General features: G+C 33.9%; 4 protein-coding genes and 1 pseudogene across 5 annotated transcripts; 1 reads left to right on the top strand and 4 right to left on the bottom strand.

Annotated features, from left to right (window-relative positions):
- Nucleotides 1-412: 412 nt before the first annotated feature.
- LOC104761716 (protein neprosin) lies at nt 413-3,368 on the bottom strand. Its single transcript, XM_010484829.3, has 7 exons — nt 2,651-3,368; nt 2,310-2,396; nt 1,957-2,214; nt 1,698-1,862; nt 1,549-1,602; nt 1,285-1,431; nt 413-1,123 (listed from the first exon to the last, which is right to left on the bottom strand). Exons 1-7 carry the CDS (start codon nt 2,825-2,827, stop codon nt 746-748), a joined length of 1,266 nt encoding a protein of 421 aa, XP_010483131.2. The 5' UTR covers nt 2,828-3,368; the 3' UTR covers nt 413-745.
- Nucleotides 3,369-6,953: 3,585 nt separating this feature from the next.
- On the bottom strand, nt 6,954-7,618 carry LOC104761715 (uncharacterized). The gene has a single exon (XM_010484827.3). It carries the CDS (start codon nt 7,466-7,468, stop codon nt 7,154-7,156), a length of 315 nt encoding a protein of 104 aa, XP_010483129.1. The 5' UTR covers nt 7,469-7,618; the 3' UTR covers nt 6,954-7,153.
- A 614-nt stretch (nt 7,619-8,232) lies between these two features.
- Nucleotides 8,233-8,936, top strand: LOC104701489 (uncharacterized protein At4g04775-like). Its single transcript, XM_010417179.3, has 2 exons — nt 8,233-8,495; nt 8,561-8,936. Exons 1-2 carry the CDS (start codon nt 8,325-8,327, stop codon nt 8,837-8,839), a joined length of 450 nt encoding a protein of 149 aa, XP_010415481.2. The 5' UTR covers nt 8,233-8,324; the 3' UTR covers nt 8,840-8,936.
- Nucleotides 8,937-9,109: 173 nt separating this feature from the next.
- On the bottom strand, nt 9,110-11,371 carry LOC109130512 (uncharacterized; annotated as a pseudogene).
- A 624-nt stretch (nt 11,372-11,995) lies between these two features.
- On the bottom strand, nt 11,996-15,893 carry LOC104761713 (pumilio homolog 12-like). Of its 2 annotated transcripts, none has more exons than XM_010484824.3 (7): nt 15,251-15,893; nt 13,313-14,565; nt 13,067-13,229; nt 12,809-12,972; nt 12,467-12,725; nt 12,260-12,375; nt 11,996-12,166 (listed from the first exon to the last, which is right to left on the bottom strand). In XM_010484824.3, the coding sequence occupies exons 2-6, from the start codon at nt 14,473-14,475 to the stop codon at nt 12,268-12,270; spliced, it is 1,857 nt and encodes a 618-aa protein (XP_010483126.2). In that variant the 5' UTR covers nt 14,476-14,565; nt 15,251-15,893; the 3' UTR covers nt 11,996-12,166; nt 12,260-12,267. The 2 variants fall into 2 exon arrangements, with proteins under 2 accessions (XP_010483126.2, XP_087353557.1); XM_087497431.1 differs by having other exon boundaries at nt 15,072-15,260.
- Between the last annotated feature and the right edge of the window lie 3,693 nt (nt 15,894-19,586).

Raw genomic sequence — 19,586 nt, 5'->3', positions numbered from 1 at the left:
TATTTTACTTTGTAAGATTTTATTTATGATACATCATTTTTTTACAAATTATATTAATTTTACAAACCAAGAAAATTTATTTACAACCAAACAGACAAATCTTACATGCATCATATTTTAGCATTTAGTCATTTAGTAAGATCATGTTAATAATAATACTTGTTTTCCATGTCTGAATTTATTTACATCTATTTAAATAGTTGGCATATAATTTTCCGTCATGTTAGTCACTTAATTGATTGATTTTGAAAATTTAACAACTTAATTTTTAATTATTATCATATTTGGTTAAAAGGTGTTTCTTTTGGTTAACCACTTAAAGAGTTAAAGCTGAAATGACATTTTCATTGATTAACAGAATAATTAGTTGGTGCAGTGAATCAGACCTCCATCATAAGCAAACTCACCGAAGGAAACAAATAAGGTCCGTAACCTTCTTTAACTTTCATAAGGTTACTCCTACGCTACAAGAGAGGGACACTATCAAATTCTCTCTTACACACTTACAAACTTGTTATCTTCCAAAGCAAGTAACAAATAAAAACCCCATACCAAAACTATCACCTAATCAAAACCTAGAAACCAAAAATAAAACGCAAAATAATGTCCAGAACCAAAACACAGTAGTGTAAGAAAAATCAACAAAAACGATATTTTCACACTTATCACAAACACTAGGAAAATTCCAGTACATATGTTCCTCTACAGCTTCATCTTCAATCATATTCTTTCTTTAGTTCATCCTCTACTGACATTTAGGGTTTCTTCCAGGACCTCCATAGTAAAAGTAATGTCCCCAATCATCATTCTTACCAACCTCAACATCATAGCAATTCGATTTTTCAGTGAAAGTGTTGAGCCCTTTTGGTTCTTTCAGATTATTAGAGCTATCAACGACTTGAATGTTCCTAAAGTAACTTGCTTTCGTGAACCCTCCATCCGGAAATTGACCGCTTCCCATTTGTGTGGTTGTGTGGTGACCATCTTCTTCCATGTTCACTACTTCTCCTCCCCATTCTACTATTGATGCACTCTCTGCTAAGTATGAGAATAGAAAGTTTGGCCAGTATCCCAACACATACCCGTCCCCAAACTGCATCCACCAGTGCCCTTCTTTTGGATCCTACAAGGAAAATGGTTCTTGAGTTATTAGCTTGATTCATCAGACACAGAATCAGATCCATAAAGTTAACAGTTTTGAAGTTAAAAGCTAAGAGTTTTAAGAATGCTCTTAAAAGAACTAGTACTCTAAGAGAAGCTTTAACAAATGAAGCCTGTTCTTACCTTCCAAATGGTAATACTTATATCGTATTGCGGGTTATGGAAGCCAGATACTGGTGAAATACTCGCTCCCATTGCTATTTGACTGTTGATTTGTATAAAACCCGAACAGAGGAGATTATAGCAGCCAGTAGCTTGATAAGCATCACTCTGTTTTGTTCCAAGAAGACATATCCATTAAAATTACAATTGTTAGCCAAAAGGTATATAATGTACTCTCAGGTCATTAAATACTGAAGAGAAGTTATACAACTTTTTCGAGCTTACCGTCCAGTATGTGAACAGCCTTGTGTTGTTATCGCCATATAAATCTGGACTAACCTGATTTTGTATTATATATGTCAATGAAGTTAAAAAACACAAGTGTCTTTGAGATAAGTTAAAATGGTATGACTTTATATATATAGGTGGTTTACCTGCCAACCAGCTTCAATACTATTGAGATCTTGACCAAATGAACCTCCAAGAATCCATAACTGAGACAAGCTGAACTCATTAGAGTTTTGCACTTTGGGTTCCCATACATTTATTGTTGCCTTTGCCCCGTAAAACTTGCCTCCTTCCACATAAGCTATAGCGTGCTATAACCAGATCAAAAACACACACAAAGGAGAACTTTCAGATCAAGATTTCACACAACACTAAGGTATATAGGTAGCTATCACTAAAGTCTACCTGATGACCACTTTGGTTGATGAGATCAGGATCAGCAGATCGGGGAAGAGGAACAGTACGGAGCTTCTTCTTACCATACCTTTTAACAGAACTAGCCCTCAAGACATCCTCTTTCTTTGTCCTCCTCACTGGTATTGTCCCTTCAGAACAAACTCCGCTCTGGTGCCATAGCTGAGTTATTGGATTGACTCTTTCTTTTGGCTTCTCAGACACTTTGTTATCATCAAACATCCCTTGTGGAGTATAACTAGGTTTCATCTGTTATAAAACCCCATAACATGTTAACAACAAAAACAAAAATTGAAGTGAAGAAAAAAGAGAGTGACTTTAAGGCAAATGCTGAAACAAATTACCTGAATCTTGTGATCTTTGAGGAAAGGATGATCAAAAGCTGGTTGCTTAGATATGTGAACACAGTCTATTATGTCCCCATCTGGACTCTGTTTCAAACACACACAAGAGAAAAATGTAAATCAGTTTGGAGTAATCACAAGTTTCCAACTTTTTCCTACATTTTTATCACTAACAACAACTAAGCGATCGAACCAAAGTTAAGGGATTAAAGGCTTTATAGTAATCATCTTCGACTCATAAACTCTCAGAAAGCTATATTACTGAATCAATTAGGTTGGTGTCAAGCAAACAAACAAACAGACAAAAACAAAAATTGGAAATGGAGGTTAAAAAAAAAAACCTGAAAGCTCTTAACGGCTGGTTTATTCAATCGATTCAAGTGTTTGTGCACTTCAAAATTCTGCCTTGAAACACTGAGTCTCCCAGAGCATGTTAGAGAGACCAGTCCCCAAACGCAGAACCAAACCAGAAACCCTCTGAGAACCTTCTCTTTGCTGAAATGCGCAGCACTGCCCATCTTCCTCACTCACTCACTCTTAAAAGTCTAAAGCCAAGAAGAAGAGACACAAAGAAAGAAAGAAAAAAAGAGAGAAAGGGAGAAGCTTTTTTTGTGGGTAAGTGCTTCTCACTTGATCTCTAAACGAAAGGCTTTATTTGGTGTGAAGTGTTGAAGAAAAAGCTAACACCTTTTATCTTCTGCTTACTAGTAGTAGTAGAGAGAGCTCTTTACTCTGTAACCCACCACCACTAACACCAGTGATTCTGCAGCGACATTGTTGAAGTGGGTCTCTCTCTCCTTTGATGATGAAAAAAAAGACCACTCTCTCTCTCTCTCTCTCTCTCTCTCTCTCTTGTCACCTTGTCACATTCTCTCTCTTTACTTTTAGTTATCACTAAATAAACATTTTTCTTGGTAATTAAAAAGACAATTAAAGAGTAAAGACCCAATTTTTTTTTACATAATTAAATCCCCCTTAATTAAAAGACAATTGAATTCGTAATTACAGCCCCCCAAAAAAACATATACTACTACTAGTTATGAAAACGAAACAGTCTATAAAATGATTCTAAAAACCTCCCAACTTTTTCATCAAAAAAGTGTCAGCCTTGGTTTGATTAACAATAATGCTTTTTTGAGGTGATGGGTATTCAAATGATTATTTCATAATAATAGTAATAAGTAATAATTCACTACAAGAATCAAATGATAAAATGAATCAACAAGGAAAAAAATATCTTTACTTAACTAATGACTTTTATAAAATGTGAGTTTACATAATAGTTGAAATGTCATAATCTAACCAAAGAAACATAAATCTAAAATAAGATTGCGAGTGGAGCCCCATCAGTCATGGCGAGGTAGTCGATGCAACTTCTCGTGAAAAAGTATTCACGAGCTCCGCTCCAAAAGAGCGACTAACTTACTTAACCACAAAAATACATAAGTTTTCAATTTGTACTCGTTTCATATGTTCACATGATTAATGAATTAATAATGATCCTTGCATTAAATGTTGCATCTAACTAATCTATTAGTAGTACTTAATATGGTAATTTAGTGGACCTAATTACTAACGAAGGAGAAACACATAATGTTTTCAAAAAATTAAATATTTTGCGTACTTTTCAAGCATATATTCCTCTTTATATTTTTTTTTATGTGATAAAAATATTCCTCTTTACGTTTGTGTTTTTCTTTTGTGTTAAACTATAATTTGAAACGAATAAATTCTGAAACATCGTATCGAACGATATCATGAAATTAAAGATAAGATAAAGAAACGAGAACAAAATTCTCTGCAAAAAGTATCAACTTTATCAGTAGTCTTCTTCTTTTTTCTTAATATATAGTTTTTGAGTTTTGACCCATCATACTACTGGTCGAATAGCTTATTGCTTTGTGTTAGCTATACAGAATTACAGATTAAACAACTAACTAGTAATGCTTAGCTTTTGCTTATCACTTTATATGCTATATATAGTTAAGATGTGTACTCTAAGAGACCAAGTTTTTTCGTAGATATGAAGAAATAAACAAATATAAATAGTAGCTCATAAACTTATAAAAAGATACTCCTAAACTAATCAACGGTAGTTCAATGAGCATCGTTTTTAGTTTTTACATTAGTCTATGTTAAGAATCAATTCTCTTTGAACCCTTTTTTTTTTTGTTACCACTTCAGATTCGCAAAACCATAGAATATAATCGTCTATCTAATGCAATGGTGTGTGATATTTGATTGATTAAAATAGATAATTGCGAATTGATACTAGTTGCATCGTAATAATAATGTTTGTCTTTATAGTTTACTTTCAAATATACTAGTTTCAGTCAATGGAGTAAGTATGTTTAGTAGTAGTACTTATTAATATGATGGGGAAGCAGACACAAGATTCTGTCTCCCGATGGAGCTGTTTTGGTCCTTTCTGCTTCTTCTGTTTCGGTTTGCTCGCCGTTAACCAAGGACAATGAATATCGCCGTTGATAGTTTGACGACGTTATCTCATTACGGTCGATGACACGTGTACGGTGAGTAGAAAGGATCTAACGAACGGTGAGGAATCCAAAGAGGTCAAAATGTGTAGCAGTGAGCATCATTATGAGATTCCACAAAAAGAGTTTTTTTTTTCTTACTTGGCAACAAAATAGTAGACTAGAGTTAGTATAAATTAAAAGGCTTCATTCATACTATTAAGCAAAATACGGAGTAATCAAATTAATTAAATCTGAATGCTAAAACTCTAATTGACAAAATAAAAGATGTTATTAAAAGTATGAAGAAAGAAATCTATAACTCTAGTATAAGCACAAGGTGTAGTTAAAATCTTAACTCTTTTTTTTTTTTCCTTTTTCTGGTTAGATAGATAGATAGCCTTGAGTAGGTAAAGTAGTAGAAAAGATGAGCTTTCTCATGTTTCTTTCTGATTGTTTTTTAGAAAAATATAAAAGTAATAATAATCTTTAACTAATTGGGCCATCATCCTCGTTAATCACCACCCTTGTCTCTTCTACTTTTTAATCTATACGCTTATTAATACTAAAAGTTTATAACGTGCGTGCACTAAACAAACAAGTGATTATTACAGTATTAAACCACAATAATTACTATCAACCCTTCATTCTATTTAGATAAAAATCCATAAATGCTAATCGAACCGTTGGATGCATCTATAGACTTACCGTTTTTTTGTTTTGTTTTTGTCCTTGTAAAAAAAGAAAACATATATCGCAATTTTGGAAAATGTCTGCATAGCATATTCGTTTCATAACTCTTTTTTTTTTTTTTCTGTCCTTAACCAATTTGGAAATATGTCCAAGTGGATCAGGACTCCCGAGAGTGAGAACAGTAAATATAATAATAATATTACAAAGGAAAGTGAAAAAACCAGTTAGTCCAATCTGTCTAGTATGACTGGCCATATCTATAAAATGCAGTGTTCTTACATCAGAGAAAGATTTTGTGGATCTTTGAGAATTTTATCAAAATTTCGTGATTCTTCATTGTGGAATCTTATAGATATATTGTGTTTTCATCATTGCGTGAGTCCTGTTTTCGTAAGCACGAGAGCTTCCTGAAGAAATGCCTCATAGCCAAGTTTAGATTATGTTTTTGGTCATTTGTACACTGTAGGGATTGGACCCCATTCGTAGAGACCTAGCCTGCTGGCCCAAATTTGATTTGTTTTTGATAATCACTTTGGGGTTATTCCAATCTTTATCGAGCTGGCCCAAATTCAGTTACCACTACTTTTAGCTAATGAATGAAACTCGTAACAAAATAATTTCTCTAGTTAGAAAATTGGAACATCGATCAATGTGAAACAAGAGCAAATTCTAAGTAAGAGTCAAGTTTAATTCCCAATTTAAATACCTTGGAAGACTCGGAAACCTTATAAACTTTTACATAAACAAAGAGTTTTACATCCAAAGAAAAAATGACAAGAAAATTTTGAAATGGATTCCAGAAAACTTCTCCAACCTTGCAGGAAGAAGACTAGGAAGAACTAATCAGTAGGAGATCTCAAACTTTGATGTCTCATCTCTGACAAAAACACATCATGATCACACCTTCACACGTACCCAAAAAATAAGGTCAAGACTTTATTAGACAATCAGCACAAACGTAATTCACTTCCAAATAACACGTTAAAGAGAGTTCATAGATTTGATAGATGTACCTTCTTGCTTTACCCCCAAGCTCACTCGTCATTTCTGGTAGAGCAATATGTAGCAGAGCAAACTATCCACACAATTGCAACAAAGGATCTAGAAGAACCCCACAAGAAGAAGATAACACTTGAACTTAATCATCCAAACTAGAATATGCATACCATAGATAACATCTAAGGTATTATGCTCTCTGTAACCTTATATGTCTTCACAAATACAATACATCGACAAAAAGACCAAGATTCTAACTAAAATTCATCATGATAAGCTCCAAAATCCTTAATCTTCACCCTCCTAATTCCACTAACTAAACATTCCTAGGTCAAACAAATATTCCCACATTCCCTAAAACAGAATAAACTCGAATTGTGCTTACATAATCTCCATCAATCTAGAGCAAGATTTGAACAAGTATTAAATCAAAGCAAGCTCCTTTGACTCCCTTTAAGATGATGAAAGCTAAAACTATATATGCATCACCAAAATGCTCTCTGATTCTATAAATAAACATGGATTAAAAGAACAGACTCGGATTATATCCAACAATCCCAAGAACTTCAAACCCCAATAATCAAAACATGAACTTTTCTCTATACAATAAGGGTAAGAAATATATTAAAAAAAATGAAAACTTTACAAATCAACAAAATCAGAAAAAAATAGAAACTTTCGTCACTCCAAATGAAGATGATAGTAATTGTGATGATGAGTAGCGATCGAAGACGAAGAAGATGATCCATAACCATCATCATCATCGTCGTTACCATCACGACCACCATCAAAATACAAAATCTCAGGAGGTGGAACACAGATATAGTTCCAGAACCAAAACACGAACCGACCCAATTGCTGAAGCGGGAAACAACAAACGAGCTGTAACATCTCGCCGCTGCTGATTCGATCCGACGGCCGAATCAAACGTAGCCGCTGAAATATCTCCGCCGATATATGAGCTACGGACATCACTGTGTCGCCACGGAACACCATGTCTCTGGCTCTGCTATGCACAATCGTCTTATCTCAACAAAGTTTGGATTTTTATCTACTTTTTCACAATCGTCTTCTCTTTGATTTGTCTCTGTGTGTGTGTGTGTGTTGTATAAATTGTAAACAAAACAAAAAAGGTGGGATTTTTTTTTGTTTTTGTTTTCCCATTTGAGATGATGATTCGGTGTCCTAAAAGATCAGATTTTTAAACCGATTCGATTTTCATTAGAAACAAATGTACAAAGCCATATCAAAACCGAACTATTTAGGACCGAACCGAACCAGGACCGAAGTGAAGCCTTTGACTCTTTCTTCATCCTCTGTGATTAGACACTTGTCGTGGTCATCATCGCCCACAAGATGTGGGGGTTTCAATAGTTTAAACACTTTATTATATTCTAGACACGATCAATTCATCTTGTTTTTGATAGACACGATCATCGTTACACTTTATTTTATTCATGTAACTGAAAAGTACGGGCCAACGGTCTATTTCCCCACGAGATGTATTGTATCGAATCAGATAGATCTCGTTCTTTACTATCGGTCTATATATCCCCGAAATAAAAGTTCGAAACCTATATCTCCCCGAATAAAAAGTTCGAAAGCTATATCTCCACAATTCTGGATTATATTGGTTTACCGTCTAAACCTGAGACCAAACCAGATATGTTTCGAATGTAAACCATATGTTGAACCAGTTTGGTAATAAAACCCGACCCGTTTGATCATATACCCAGAATCCCCAAATAAAACCTAAAATCGATTTTCGTTTTTCATAATCGATTCCTTTTATTGAGTTTGGTTCTTCTTCTTGAGATTACTTCTTCTTTCATTTACAAGTTTGAGTATCACAATGAGTAATGTATCATCCAATTCCACTGAATCTAGTTTGCAGGGAAGAGGAAGGGCTATCGGTGTGCCAAAGAGATGTTGGTGCGGAGAAGGAATCATATCTTTGATATCGAAGTCTGATTCCAACCCTTACAGGAGATATTATCGGTGTCAATTTGCCGTAGCTAATAAGGTAAGTCGATTTTGTTTTATTTTTGATTTTTTCTGTTTTCGTGTATAAAATTAGGAATGTTGCAGCTTAGGAATGATGAACACACTTTCAAATGGGTGGATGAGGCATTTGTCAATGAGTTAGACACATTGAATGCAAAGAATGCTGACCTTGAGAAGCAGCTGAAAGAGATCAGAACAGAGAGGTTTGAGTTTGAGAAGATGGTCTATGAGAAGATGGAGAAGGAGATATTTGAGAAGGTTGAAGATGGTTTGTCTGAAGCCAAAGCAAGCCAGAAGAAAATCATGATTTTCTTAGTCTTCTTTTGTATGATCATGATTGGTCTCACTAAGCTACTAGGTTGAAGAACGAGATGAGTGTTGTTCCTTTAGTTTGTTGTTGCTATGTTTTTGTTTCAGTTGTAATATGTTGCTATTAAAAGACTATGAGATGGTAATGAGAAGCAAAAGTTAAGAAGTTATGATCATTAATGAAATCCTAAATCGTTCACAAAACAGTTAACAAAAGACATCTCAATTTTTGACAAAAGACATAGGGATTACAAGTCTATGTGGTCAAAAATACATTCAAGGCAACCACAAAATTAGAACCCTATTTCTACTTAGCTAGTTTGATTAAGCTTGAGTGAGTGAACCTTGGCTTGGTTCAGGTTGACTTGGCTGCAAAACAAATATAAAACATTGAAATATTAGTAAACCGAAACAAGCTCCACAAACTGAAACCATGAAAAAGAAAATACATTCACCTTGGGAAATTCATTCTTGTGGAACCTAGAATTATGATTAGCTGCTCCACAAATGCCACAATGCATGATTCTTTTTTTCTCCTTTGGTTTCTTCTTAGTTGGCGACTCATTAGCACCCTTCTTCCTTTTTTTGTCAGGCTTTGTCTTCTTCTCTTTAGCTTGATCGTTATCTTCATCTGGTAAACACACATTAGGAGTCTTTGTTTCAGGCCAAAACCGTGGACCTCTCTGTGGAACGAGGCCTTCGGTGTAATTCCTTTTCCATATAGCTGTCCGGAACCATTGACAGACATAGTTCTCAGCTACAAGTGTTTTGTCGATGATGACTGCATAGGCATGTTCACATGGGATGCCACATATCTGCCACTTCATGCAAGAACAAAGCATCTTTTTCAGGCAGACTCTGTGTTTATCTAAGCCATGCGTTACTTCATATGCTCCATTGGTGCTTGAGCTGACCTTCGACTCAGATGCATACTTATGCTCTTTAGCTAGAAACAATGCAACATATGGAGTACAAATCCCTGCAAACAAGCATACACAATCATTATCGTGTACAACCATAAACAAACATCATCATTTAAAGGAAAATGAGGAAATTACCTGTGTGAGAATGAGATTCTGCAGACCTTTTGGCAATCCTCACCATCGCAAGTCGTCTTATTGTCTCTAGCATAGCAATGAATGGTTTCTCTCTTGCCTTGTTAATGGAGCTGTTAAAAGACTCTGTGGGGTTATTATCAACATCTTCACAATAACTCCCAATCTTGTGAAATGCCCTACACCAGCTTTTTGGATTTGTCCTCATGACATCATTGTACACACCAATATCATAGCAGTAGATCCTCTCCAAGTGCCGCTTGTAGTCCACCTCATTGTAAGACCATGCTAAATCCCACAATAGTGGCTTCATTCGGGTTTTATTACCATGATGCTTCTTCAAGTTCCCATAGATGTGTTGCACACACATTCGATGCTCCATTTTTGGTAACTCCAGCTGAACAGCCTTGATCAATCCCTAAACAATAAGAATAATCATTGTTAGTTGTCATAAACAAAAGAACTATCAACATCAGTTACAAGCCAAGAGATAAAAAATTACCTTTTGCCTATCAGAAATCAGTATAAAGCCATCACCATCATTCAATCCAAGGTCAGTCTTCAGCAACTTCATAAACCAAACCCAATTATCTGTGTTTTCAACTTTAACCACCCCCCATGCTATTGGATAAATAGCATTGTTTGCATCCCTACCTAAAGCTACCAAAAGTTGTCCCTTCACCTTATTCTTTAGGAAGCAACCATCAATTCCTATTAGAGGCCTACAAGTCTCTTTCCATGTTCTTCTTATGTTGTCAAAACAAACATAGAACCTATTGAACATGTCTTTCCCATCATCAGTCGTCACACATTCAACCTCTACATGTGAATCCTTGTTAGATTCTAATATCTCAGCAGCATAATCTCTTAATCTAGCAAACTGTTCATCATACTCCTTATCAATCCAAATTAGTGCCTTCTTTCTAGCGGCCTGACATTGATGCCTAGTGACACTAATCTTCCACCTTTCCTTTATGATTTCTTCCATTTTCATTGGCATGAAGTACTCAGGATTATCTCTAATCTTATCAAGAAACAACCTAGCTATATGTGGAACCTTAAACATCTCACATTCTCCATTAGGGATACAACTATGCTTATCATTAAACTTTCTAATCCTCCACATATTATCACTTGGCAGAATTGCAGCTTACACCTTCCACTCACACCGTGAACCATCATCTCCATTACAACCAACACATATAAAGCCAATTTTGTTTTTATCATACCTGTATTGCTTTAGATTGTTTCCAGTTCTGAGAACATAGTCCGTCACTGCTTCTTTGAAAGCGACTCCACTGAAGAATGTCTGCTTATCGTACAAATGCCCATCACCGCGCCTGATATGTGTGTGAACTGGCTCTGTACCGTCACCGTTTTCATCGGTATCACTCTCCGGATACACATCATGGCGGACTGGTGGTTCATCGTCGAACTCATTCACCAACTGGTCGATGTGAAAGTCATCTCTGTCGTTGGCTTCTTCGTCGAAATCTCCACCAAACTCTGCATCTGAAACGACAATCGCCATTATCGTTGTCTTCGCTAAGGAATTTCGATATTGATTTTGGATTACACTATCTAGGGTTCTTCGCAAATTGGGGATTTTTTGGATTTCACTATCTAGGGTTCTTAGCAAATTGGGGTTTTTCGAAATCGAAGTTAATCGGGTCGAAATCGGGTTTGCTTTGGTATAATGAAGGTTTAGTTTTTTTCTTAATCGGTTAGGTAAATAGTAAACCGATATAATCCACGATTATGGGTTAATTGATGTAGAAAAATTAAAATGTGGAGATATAGCTTTCGAACTTTTTATTCGGGGAGATATAGGTTTCGAACTTTTATTTCGAGGATATATAGACCGAGGGTAAAGAACGAGATCTATCTGATTCGATACAATACATCTCGTGGGGAAATAGACCGTCGGCCCGAAAAGTACTGAATGAATTATAGCGGTCCAACACGTATGAGAAGCCAACACTAACTTTTGAATCTTGAGCATACATTTCTTTATTCATTAGCTCTTTTTATATATATATATTATTCAAAACCCCCATTTTACTTCTCTTACCATACCACGAACAAGATATGAATCTTTTTATGTATAATGTATAAGAAACATTTTGATATGATCTATCAAATTGTCCAAAGGAAAGAGTCGAAACAGAGCGTAGATATTATATATATTAAGATTTAAAGTCATTCTATGGATTTTGTTGTCTCTTTTTGAATCCTTCAAACAAAAACAACCTGCGAATTATGCTCTTATTATATTACATTTACAAGGTAACTTTACCAACAACAAACAGCAACATTTGATAGAAACCTGCAAGTTTCAAATAGGAAACAATTAAACCATAAGTGAAAAGAGAAAAGAATGAATAAAAGATTTAGAAAAGGTTTTGAGTTCTTTTTTTACCTGCTGATTTACTTCTTGGAGCTAAGTGCAGAGAGGACTTTTTTACCGTATGGATTGGTACGAAGAGATGGGATGTGAAGCTTAATGGCATCAACCAAAAGACTATGCACATTCCCCTACAACAATAATATGTTTTTTTTTAGGGACTGAATTTGCAAAAACAATATATCTGAATCATTGAACTGTTGTGTATTGTTTTTTGTTTACCTTGGATTGTTTTAGAGCTGCTTGAATGACGTAATTACCATAAGGGTCAAGCATGACTTGATCAATATGTCCATAGTTTATTAGTTCTCTGATGATGCGAGCTCGGTGTTTGTCATCAGCTAGTTTCAGACACCTTTCAACTACATTACTGCTACATTTCTGCATCGATAACGCCGTGTAGTTTCCTTCTAATTGCTCGAGGATTTCGAAGGTTGCCCATTGAATTTGAAGCTCAAAGACATATTGAAGAACGTAGTTCCTACGAAAAAGTTTGCATCCTTTCTCCATTATTACAAGAACTAGATTTAAAAAAGCTCAAAAGAGAGAGATTGAAAAGTATACCCGAATGGGTCTTGGGAGAGGTATAGAGCATTGGACGTGATTTCAGAGACTAAGTGTTTCTGTTGTTCTCCTTCAGAATTGGCAAGACACTTTTGAAGAACACAACATCCATGCTTATCAGTAGCAAGGTCAACACAATGAGTGATTGCAGCTTCGAAAAGAAACTGAAGAGGATATAGAAAGTGGATTAAAGACTTAACAAATACCCATTTTGAATATCAGTGATCTCTAATGTAAACTGTAGAGAAAAGTTTTTACCTTTCTGCATTGAGGTAATAAATACTGCAAGCATCGTTGAACAACGTGATTACCGTTTACATTCTTTATCGATGTCACAATGTCATACTTCAAAGCAGAAATGATTAACGAAATCTCCTCTTGTCGCTTAGCCGTTTCAACGATCTTTTGGACAGCTCTAGTCCTGTTTAAAAATGATAATATAGGTCAGGTAAAGAGCATTAACAGAGACATTCATATCGAACAGAAAAGTTTTACGGTTTTTACCCGTGCATATCACAAGAGATTCTGATAAGCAATCCTGGCTTTCTAGTAATGGAATGAACAATCTTCATTCTCTGATCTTCGTTACATACTTCGAGCAGCTTTTGGACCAGATAATTTCCAAAGGGGTCAATCATAAGCTCACTGATATAGTCAGTGATCTCATTAAAGATAATCTCTATATCATTCCCATCTTTCTCAGCAAATATTTTCTGCAAGAAGCGACAACCAAGCTGATCCTTGGCCAAGTAATATATCCTCCCTCTTGCCTCTGCAAGAGAGTTATACTTCTGAGGCTGCAGTGTCAGATTGTTGAGGCTCATAGTGAGATCTTCATTGAGTTGATTCTGCAAGCAAACTCTTCCATCTTGTGAATCATCATCTCCAGCACCATACTTGATGACTTTAGCTGTGTTCAAACCGACCTGTGGTTTCATTAAAATTTTCTCTGGATAGTACATTTTCCTTACCCCATCATCCATACGCCTCCTTCCTCTTTCATGACCATCTTCTCCATCCCAAAATAAGTTCCTGTTAGACTGTTCAGCTTGGCGATAATCGAAATGGTCCTGTCTTGGAGAAGTATGAATGCTCTGATTGTTATTGTAAAGATGGAGGAAATGAGGGTTCATGGAAAAATACTGTTCTTCTTGGAGTTTAAGCCTCTGAATATGTTCTTCTTCGATGTTCCTCCAATTCATATGAGGCTGATCGAACTGCGGATAGTGAGACAGAGGCTGCGAGGGTGGCAGGTAATGCTGAGGCTGAGCAGGTGAGTACCCGGAGGAGAGATTAGGAAAGTATCCAACTTGTTGCAGCTTCCTAAACATCAGCTGGTCGAGTTTTCTTGAATCAAACTTGTCATATACACAAGGTGAGCTACTTGGAGAGTGGTAAGAAGGATTGTTAATGAACATAGGATGGGGAGGCTCTAGAGTTTGAGTCGGGAACCCAAAGTTTAAGTTCGACTCAGCAAAAGAAGTACTGGTGAATGAGCGGTCTTCAGGAACATATTGATCCAACTTCTTGATGGGTTGTGATGATCTGCTTGAGCTCATACATATAGGGAAATGGTTATGATAGTCATTCCCTGAAGTAACTTTTGGGATCTCACCAAGAAGTTTCTCAAATTCGTCATACTCTGGCTCATGTCTGCTTCGATCCATCTCTGACTAATGTATATACATACACACACACACTCACCCAGTAGGTAAAAATGCAAACTTTGATGATGATCAGTGATTTACTTTTGACAACTGCAACAAAAACAACAAGGAGAAACTTTTGAGAAACTTATAACAGACAAAAAGATCTTAGTGTGTCACAAGCTTGTTGTTCTTATTCAAGAAGACCTTTTCTAAAATATAATTAAAAAAATCGTTACAAAAAACAAGACATCATCATCGGGATAAGAATCCACCACTAGCTAGCTAATCAGCAGCAGCAGCAACAAAACACTAATCTTTTTTCTTTCTAATTACTTTTTGTCTCTTACTTCAAATCAAGAAAAACCAAAAAAAAACTCAGTACTTTAACAAAACATGTATGACTTTTACTGTCACAGAGCTGAATCACTCAAAACCGTATAACATATGAATCAAAACACAGAGCGATCAAACAAATCATTAGATCAAAAACTGTACGGACGATAAAAAAAAAAAAAAGAGCCAGAATCGAGTATAAATCTATCTCTATGATCGATCGTAGAGAAGAAATAAACAAACAAAGCTTAGGAAAAGATATGAGTTTTGAGAAAAAGAACCCAGATGATAATGTACGACGATCAGGTATGAAAAATCCGATCTTTAATTATATATGTCCGATCAAAAACTTAAAGCTTTTATTAAGACGAAACCCACTAGAGAGATCAGTGACGACGAGACAATGAGAGGTATAAAGAGAGAGAGAGAGAGAGAGAGAGAGAGAGAGAGAGAACAATACCAGTGAGGTTGAAGAAGAAGAAGAGGCGCATTAAACATATAAAATCACCAATCTGAAAAAAAGGTGATGATGAAATAGGAGAAAAATATCTCACACACGCAAAGAGAAGAAGAAGAAAGAAAGAAGAAGAGAGATTTGAAAACCAGAATAATAAAAAGGAACACACTTTTTTTTTTTTTTAACCCAAATAGGAAAAATAAAAGATTATTGAGAGAAAGAAAAAAAAATTCCAGGGAAAATTCAGAGGAAAATGCAAAGAGAGTGCGAGAGATTAGAGAGAGTGTTTATATTTGGTAGGCGGCGTGAAGAAGAAGGAGAAATATAGTGAACAACAACAAATATTGAAGTCTTTAAATTTTTTATTTTATTTTTTTTAGTAACAATAATAAGTTGGTTAGTGTAAAAGTAAAACAAATTACAAAAAGAAAAAAGGGATCTTTGATTACTTTTTTTTTTTGGTTATGAGAAGTGGAGAATTGTAATAAATAAGATTTGGAAGAAAAAAGAAAGAAATAGGTATGCATGAAAATGGAAAGGTCTTTTATGAATATTGGTTACAAACTTATAAGTCTCTCTCTACCTTCTTTTGGTACGTTTCTGTCCCTTTTTTTCTTTCTTTCTTTCGTTTGATTAATGCTTCTGTTTGTTTTCTTCTTCTCTCTCTCTATATATTTATATCACATTTACGCGTAATAGATTTATGTATGTATACAAGTGTTATAAATAAGTAACGTATGTGTTTCTATTAATTTAATTGGGTTTTGTGATTAAAAGCTAGAAAAGAATTCATGTCATGAATGAGTGAGTCTTTGTGGGTTGCTACCTAGTATCTCATAATCACCTTCACACCAATACTTTCTTAACGTAACGATTATGAAGGTGTATACGAAGTATGTGTGTATTGTATATACACGTCGGTTGAGCTTTAAACAATTAACACCTTTAATTTTTTTAAGAGTTAAGACTGATATTAAACGATTTGCAAAATGCAAAAGAGATACAGGATCATACTATAAACATATTTTACAAAAAAAAAGATTTTTTTTTAAGTATTTATCGTGAAATCTGATTGACGTAAAAAAATAAGAGTTACTGAGTGATGTGATAATAATTGGCTAAAAATAGTGTTATCACATATCTCAATTTTTTTTGCAATCAATCAATAATTAATTAAAAAGAATTTTAATATTAATTTACAAACAAGCTGGAGGAAAAAAGTTTACAAACGAAACGAAAGTAGGGGAAAAAAGTTTACAAACGAAAATTCACAACAAAAAAAGATTTGGAGGATCACGCAAAATCACACTTTTATATAGTTAAACTATAATTTTTTTTTCTTTCGTTTAATTAATGCTCTGTTTGTTTTCTTCTTCTTCTTCTCTCTCTACATTTATATTATGCGTAATAGATTTACGTATGTATGTATACAAGTAACGTATGTGTTTGTATTATTTTAGTTGGGTTTTGTGATTATAAAAGCTAGAAAAAAAATTCATGTCATGAATGAGCGAGTCTTTGTGGTTTGCTAGCTAGTATCATAATCACATTCACACACCAATACTTTTTAACGTAACGACTAACGAGTATGGAGGTGTATACGAAGTATGATGTGTATTGTATATACACGTCGGTTGAAGATTAAACACCTTTAATTTTTTAACAGTTTTACTGATATTAAACGATTTGCAAGATGCAAAAGAGATACATGATCATACTATAAATATATTTTACAAAAAAAAAATGCTATGTATTTATTTTGAAATTTGATTAACCTGAAAAGATAAGAGTTAGTGAGTGATGTGATAATAACTGGCTAAAATCAGTGTTATCATATCAGTCGGTCATATTTTTTTTTAACCAAACATTTATTACAACTAGAGGAAAAAAGTTTAAAAGGAAAATTCAAAAAAAAAAAAAGATTTGGAGGAACTAGCAAGACAGCCCGCAAAATCACTCTTTTATATACTTAAACTATAATTTTTTTTTTGTCAACAATTTACATTTAAACCAAGTATGTAGAAAATTAACGATGATGGAGGGATGTGATATAGTTATTCCAATAACATGCTTTATATTGTGACGATTAATTAAATATATTTGTAATAGAAAAGTAAAAAATTACTTAGTGATTAGTGATGAGAGTTATGTATATTTTTCCTTACAAAAAGAAATAACTAGAAAAGAACATATCATTTATAATATATGACAATTAATATATATATATATATAACATGTCATTTGTAACTAACTTTTTAGTATAATTTGTTATTTATTTGAGAACTATAATGTTATTCAGACAATTAAATTAAAACATCTTATAGACTTAGTTGAAATGAATGAATTTTGGTAATTGTAATAGTTAATACTAGTTTCGATCTCCATTCAACAAATATATCTCCGGCTCCGCTTTTGTATTGCCACCATTCAAACTAATTTGTTTGGTTTTACTTTTGATTTTCGAACGTCTTGATTTCTATAAAAATGACTCATATACAAATTGCTACGCACTAATAAATCAAACGTTGAAAAGAAGTTTCTAGGAAGACTACTAAATTGTTGTCTTTTACCTTAAATTCATGATCAACTTGGAGCATCTTTACTTGTAGTGTTTCACTCTTTTGGGTAACAATAAAGAATATAGTTTTATACGAACTTGTAAATTGAGAAAAAGAAAATAAAATCGTAAACGTCTCTAAAAATAGTACAGTAAAACTCTTGAGAAAATCTTTTGTTTTGTTAATTTCCTGAGAAAATAACTTGAATTTACCCTGCTGATTTGTTTTTTTTTCAAATAAATGATTCGGAAACAATATCTCAATAGTATGAGTAAAACAATCGAATAAAGATTCCTTTGAAGTTGAAAAATTAGATACTACAGTATTACTTTTCAAACTAAAATAAAATAGTAAAATCAATCAAATCATTCAGCCGTCAAAAGGTTTTTTTTTAACAAGAACACAATAATTTTATTTATCCTCTTGAAAACCAAAAAAAAAAGAAGAAGATAGCGAATGGGTGACAAGCACAACTGGAACCCTAATGTACATAGCTCACAGTGACACAGTCTATATCGATTTATTGCAATCAAACATCTTCTCCATTGTCACGTGATCTACAAGCTAAAAAAGTGTTTAATGCAATTCTTCAGTTCAAAAGATCACTTCTTGTTTTGATCTGGAGAACACGACCAAACTATATGTTTGTGGAGCCAAATCAGATTCTAACTCTCATCAAGTCACCAGAATTAAAAAAATATATAATTGTATATACGTACATTAAGAAATATAGGTGTTTTTAGATCGGACATTGAAGACTTTTAGTGGTGGCTTTTGCCTCTTCAGATTATATTCTCATTGCTAATTTAGAAGCTGTATATAATAACACTATAACAGTATGACCTATAACTAATTAAACCAAGAGAACTCGAAATGGATTTGCTCCTGCTGGATCTACAATAGATAAATCTTATAAATCACACTAAAGACGTAAAGTCATTTAATTAGAGGAAAAATAAGTGGCTAAGAGATGTTTGCAAAAATGGTATAACTTTGCTTGCAGTTTTCAAAGTGTGCTTAACTTTACAGAACGTTCTTTAAATTGTAGAATTCTGTTGTCATCAAAATAAACCAAAATAAATTTCAAGGAAGATTTACTAAAGTAGCTCTCACTTCCGTTGATTCATTATCAACTTTAAATATATGAACAAACCCAAAAAAACAAAAGGTTATGAAAGAGAGAGTCAAGAGTTATAGTGGAACCCCACTCACAGCTTTTAAAGTATGATTGACTTTGAAAATGATCTTAGAAATTTTTCAATCGTCGATTAGATACTTTGTATAAACCAAAAAAGTTAATAGGAAATTACTAGGAAGATCACTTACTATTTTTTCATTTGTTCACTTTGCTATTAACTTAAAAACTCAACAAATGTGGCTTTATTAAAATTAAAAATTTCATGAACAAACCAAAGTAAATAGAGTAATATGAGTTTTAGAAGTTACTAAAAGTTTATTTCTAAAAAATGTCATTAGTATCGTTGTTAAACTAAAGTATAAAACCAAATAAAAAGGAGAAAAACAAAAAGAGTTTGTAAACTACGACATTTGTAACAGACTCGTTTTAGTCTAATATTGTTGAACTAACCAAATAGATTACAATTTTATCATGACTGAATTACAGTTTTAAAACTTACAAGGTATAAGTTGAAAATCTCACATTATTAAACCGAGTTTGCTATGGACTAATAAATATGCAACGAACAATTATTAAGATATATGGCTATGGAAGCCACTAAAACAAAACCATAACTAGTATTTTGCTTGATTGCTGCTCATGA

Source organism: Camelina sativa, chromosome 18 (assembly GCF_030686135.1).
Source record: "Camelina sativa cultivar CO46 ecotype springtype chromosome 18, ASM3068613v1".
In the NCBI taxonomy this organism is placed as follows: Eukaryota; Viridiplantae; Streptophyta; class Magnoliopsida; order Brassicales; family Brassicaceae; genus Camelina; species Camelina sativa.
The sequence above is the reverse complement of the archived record's forward strand: the minus strand, read 5'-3'. Positions and strand labels throughout refer to the sequence as shown.

What these genes read in the sequence shown, in the direction of transcription:
- LOC104761716 (XM_010484829.3), bottom strand. Translation starts at nt 2,827, where the DNA reads ATGGGCAGTGCTGCGCATTTCAGCAAAGAGAAGGTTCTCAGAGGGTTT. An exon ending in GTATTGAAGCTGGTTGGCAG is followed by an intron (nt 1,603 to 1,697) that starts GTAAACCACCTA and finishes ATACAAAATCAG; the next exon opens with GTTAGTCCAGATTTATATGG. An exon ending in GGCTGTTCACATACTGGACG is followed by an intron (nt 1,432 to 1,548) that starts GTAAGCTCGAAA and finishes GGAACAAAACAG; the next exon opens with AGTGATGCTTATCAAGCTAC.
- LOC104761715 (XM_010484827.3), bottom strand. Translation starts at nt 7,468, where the DNA reads ATGGTGTTCCGTGGCGACACAGTGATGTCCGTAGCTCATATATCGGCG.
- LOC104701489 (XM_010417179.3), top strand. Translation starts at nt 8,325, where the DNA reads ATGAGTAATGTATCATCCAATTCCACTGAATCTAGTTTGCAGGGAAGA. An exon ending in AATTTGCCGTAGCTAATAAG is followed by an intron (nt 8,496 to 8,560) that starts GTAAGTCGATTT and finishes GGAATGTTGCAG; the next exon opens with CTTAGGAATGATGAACACAC.
- LOC104761713 (XM_010484824.3), bottom strand. Translation starts at nt 14,475, where the DNA reads ATGGATCGAAGCAGACATGAGCCAGAGTATGACGAATTTGAGAAACTT. An exon ending in ATCTCTTGTGATATGCACGG is followed by an intron (nt 13,230 to 13,312) that starts GTAAAAACCGTA and finishes ATTTTTAAACAG; the next exon opens with GACTAGAGCTGTCCAAAAGA. An exon ending in TATTACCTCAATGCAGAAAG is followed by an intron (nt 12,973 to 13,066) that starts GTAAAAACTTTT and finishes TATCCTCTTCAG; the next exon opens with TTTCTTTTCGAAGCTGCAAT.